Below are 3,556 nucleotides of genomic sequence, written 5' to 3' on the forward strand. Positions count from 1 at the left end.
AACTATTCGTGTGAAACACAACTGCTCCTCAGTCCTCACTAGACGACTTTGCTAAAGCTATTGATCATTCACTACAAATTGATGCTGCAGTTCTAGACTTTGCCACCAAAGCTTTTGACAAAGTATCTCACCACCACCTTATCCACAAACTAGACTATTATGGAATAAGAGGTTGTTTATTATACTGGCTTCAACTGTTTTTAGATAATCGCTCCCAGGAAGTTGTGGACTTGTGGTTGAAGGTACGAATTCAACACCTTGTAAAGTCACCTCAGGTGTGCCTCAAGGGTCCGTGCTGGGACCAATTCCTTTTCTCCTATACATAAATAATATCATAGATAACATCCAAAGCCAGATACGTCTATTTGCTGATGATTGCCTAGTTTATAGAGTGAAACACACACCACAGGACCCTGATGTTCTTCAGCAAGATCTCAGTAATCTAACAGTTTGGGCTAGAGACTGGCATACGAAATTCAACGTCTCCAAGTGTAGCATTTATTATTATTATTATTAGCACTTTACAGTGACCAGCACTGAAGGTCTGACAGCAACATGTGCTGCAGCCTTAGGATTACCTAACCTAATTTCAGGGACTTAGACCTAATGACTTGACTTACTGACTGACTGAAAAGGTGTAACAGAAAAGGGGCCAAAGTAAGGAAAAAAATTCTTCGAGTAACTACAAAACAACACATAAGCACTTACGAATACACCATGAATGGCACCACACTAAATATTGTTTCTCGACATTCATATTTAGGTATACTGAACACTAGATCATAAATTATCCTGGCATCCTCACATGTCACAAAGCCAATAGCACACTGGGTGGGATTCCTTAAACGTAATATGTATATACAACATTCCTAGACATCTTCATGAGCGTAGCTATAAACAACTGGTTTTACCAATGCTTGATTACTGTTGGTGGGGTCTATTCTACGGAACGGAATGATGGACTAAACTGCGGAACGGAATGCTTTCACAGATTGAAGCTTGCAGCTTACCATTGCTGTACAAGTTATCAGTGGCACTTCCAGCAGGTAATCAAACGTACCCCAATAAAGATAAAACGAATTTAAGGATCGATTGTGGGTTCTTGTTGGTTGTGTTCATCTTCGGATATATCAAGTAGGGAACTTAATGCATGACTTGTTTTTACTAGTATGTGAGTTATTTTTACTTACTTGACTTTAGAATGTACAGTCTGAGGCCCAGCCTTTCTAATCGGCGTAAATCAGTATGTGCACTACAAAGGAAACAAGTATGGTGACAAGCTGAATCAACTCAGTCTAAGCAGAATCTAAAGGAATTTTGTGCAGTGTGTGAGGAGCAAACATTCAGATACCTCAAGGAGGCTATATTGTGTGAACATCAATGATTCATTAACAGAGTAGTGGACTATTGTCAGATATCTCAGCCTGAGTACTGAGTTGAATTCTGGATGGGGTCTATTTTACAGAATGGAATGCTTTCTGAATCAACTTGCAGCTTGGCTAGCTGCTATCATTGCTGAAATTGCATTTTATCAGTGGAACCTCCAGGAAAATGGAATAGGATAATTATAAAACATTAATTGATTGTTTAGGTAATCATGACTTTATTCAGTCTAATAAACAGAATATATGGTTGATTGAGTGAGGTATCACTTTCAGAATGTTCAGACGACAGTGATGAGATGCATGGATTCATCGAATTTTTGTTGTGGTTGGAGGCATTAAATATCCAAAAGCAAACTGACTGTATAATATTAATTCACTTTCTTTATATTTTCTCAATTTTGAGCCTGTATACAAATAATTGAATTTTCCTTGTCAATAGAAATCCTAGAATAAGATGGGAGAGAAACTTATCTTTGTTTACCTATACTGTACAACCAAGAGTTCATAATATTTGTATGGGGGAGAGTGTCTAACTCTCAGTATGGCCTGTACAAACACCCTGCGTAAAGTTCACCTTTCATCAAATCAACACCTTTACCGGGGATAGAAAACTGTTGATTAGTGTTGCTGAAGAAGGTAAAGCCTTTGTTCTGAAATAAGGCCGAGGTGTTACTTTAAGCAGGGTGTTTGGTGAATGCGTTCAAGTTAGACACTCTCCACCTTATTATGAACTCTTGGTACAACTTCAAAGGAAAATGAAGAAAACATACAGATGAATCAATAAAATCACTACAGTAAGGTGAATTACAGACTAGTGAGATCTTGGTTAATTAATGACAGTGGTTGGAGATTAAGTGTGGTAGCTTCTTGTTCTTGAATATGTTGGAAGTACAAATCAAAATGGGATATCAATTTCATTATGAAAAATTTGTATACATAAATAATCTAGCATTACTATTTCATTTGTCCTCCACTTAAACATGCTACAACAGTACTAGTGTCAGTACATTGGCAGTAAGTCTACCTTGAAATCTCAACTCTAGAGTAGATCCAACACAGGACAGCCCGCACTGTAACAAATACATGTGATCCCATTGTAATTTCATGGACCAGCTGGACTGGGAATCACTTGAAAATAGACGAACAAATTTAACCTGCTTTGTTTGAAGTGAAGCATGTGAAATGTTACACTTAAGAAATCCTAGGATTCTTAGGTGGTATGTAATTAATGTGAGTGTTCCATTTCAGGTCTGACTAGATACATTGAAATTACACACACATCCTGGTCCAAATCACGTTTGCCTGGTGGCTACGGGCATGGTTTCACATGCGGCATATAATAGAGATTTGGCTGATCTTGGAGTTTTGGCATTTAGCCTGATTCAAGGCTAGCAGTCAGACACATCCTTGAATTGTGCAACAGATAAAATCAGCTCACTATTGAATATGGCATTAGTCCATTGCACCAGCTGTTAATATATAAACTCCATGCATACACTTCAGTGATGTTTGCAGAATATACCCTCCTTGCGGTCTGCCAAAATATTTGCTCCTCACACACTGCACAAAATTCTTCAAGTTTTAATTCAGCTGGCTCTTTCCTGTTACCAGTATCTTCCTGCTTGCTTTATTTATACACTGGCTTATGACTTGAAAGACCGGCCCAGACTGTTTTCTAAAGTCTAAATAAGAAAAACAGCTCACATAAAGTCCCCTTCCGTATGGATGAACATCACTGATACAGCTCATCCCACAATAATACTTCGTTACTAATGACAACCAACAAAAACCCACAATCGATCCGTTAATTCTTTTAATCTTATGTTTAATCACCCGCTGGAGATGCCACTGCTAACTTATAAGGGAAGTTTCAGCAATGGTAAGTTGCAAGCTTCAATTTGAGAAAGCGTTCTTAGCTGTAAGCTGAAGGCCAAAATTAAAAAAAAAAAAAGTTGACTACCTACTGAAATATCTGCCCTCCACCACTTTAGTTATAAGTTTGCTACACTGCTTCTTTCTGAATACTGTGACTGCTCTATTAGAGTATCTCGATCTTGACTGCCGTATTAGAATATCTCAATCTTTACTGCTCTATTAGATTATCTCGAATTATTGATCCCCGGGCCCATGATCAAACACAAACATGGAATAAAGTTCATAATTAGGTAATG

At 37.9% G+C, this 3,556-nt stretch overlaps 1 protein-coding gene and 1 long non-coding RNA gene across 2 annotated transcripts in view; one reads left to right on the forward strand and one right to left on the reverse strand.

Annotated features, from left to right (window-relative positions):
- The window catches only part of LOC136262000 (arylsulfatase A-like), a 27,785-nt gene extending 26,705 nt beyond the window's left edge, over positions 1–1,080 (reverse strand). Inside the window, exon 1 of the mRNA XM_066056126.1 lies at positions 1,011–1,080. Coding sequence (XP_065912198.1) covers positions 1,011–1,013 — 3 coding nt within the window. The 5' untranslated portion in view covers positions 1,014–1,080. The remainder of the gene's footprint in view (positions 1–1,010) is intronic.
- Positions 902–1,812, forward strand: LOC136262015 (uncharacterized). The gene is made up of 2 exons (XR_010704071.1): positions 902–1,134; positions 1,201–1,812. It is a non-coding gene; the product is annotated as an uncharacterized lncRNA (long non-coding RNA).
- The last annotated feature ends 1,744 nt before the right edge of the window (positions 1,813–3,556 follow it).

Source organism: Dysidea avara, chromosome 7 (genome assembly GCF_963678975.1).
Source record: "Dysidea avara chromosome 7, odDysAvar1.4, whole genome shotgun sequence".
Taxonomy (NCBI): Eukaryota; Metazoa; Porifera; class Demospongiae; order Dictyoceratida; family Dysideidae; genus Dysidea; species Dysidea avara.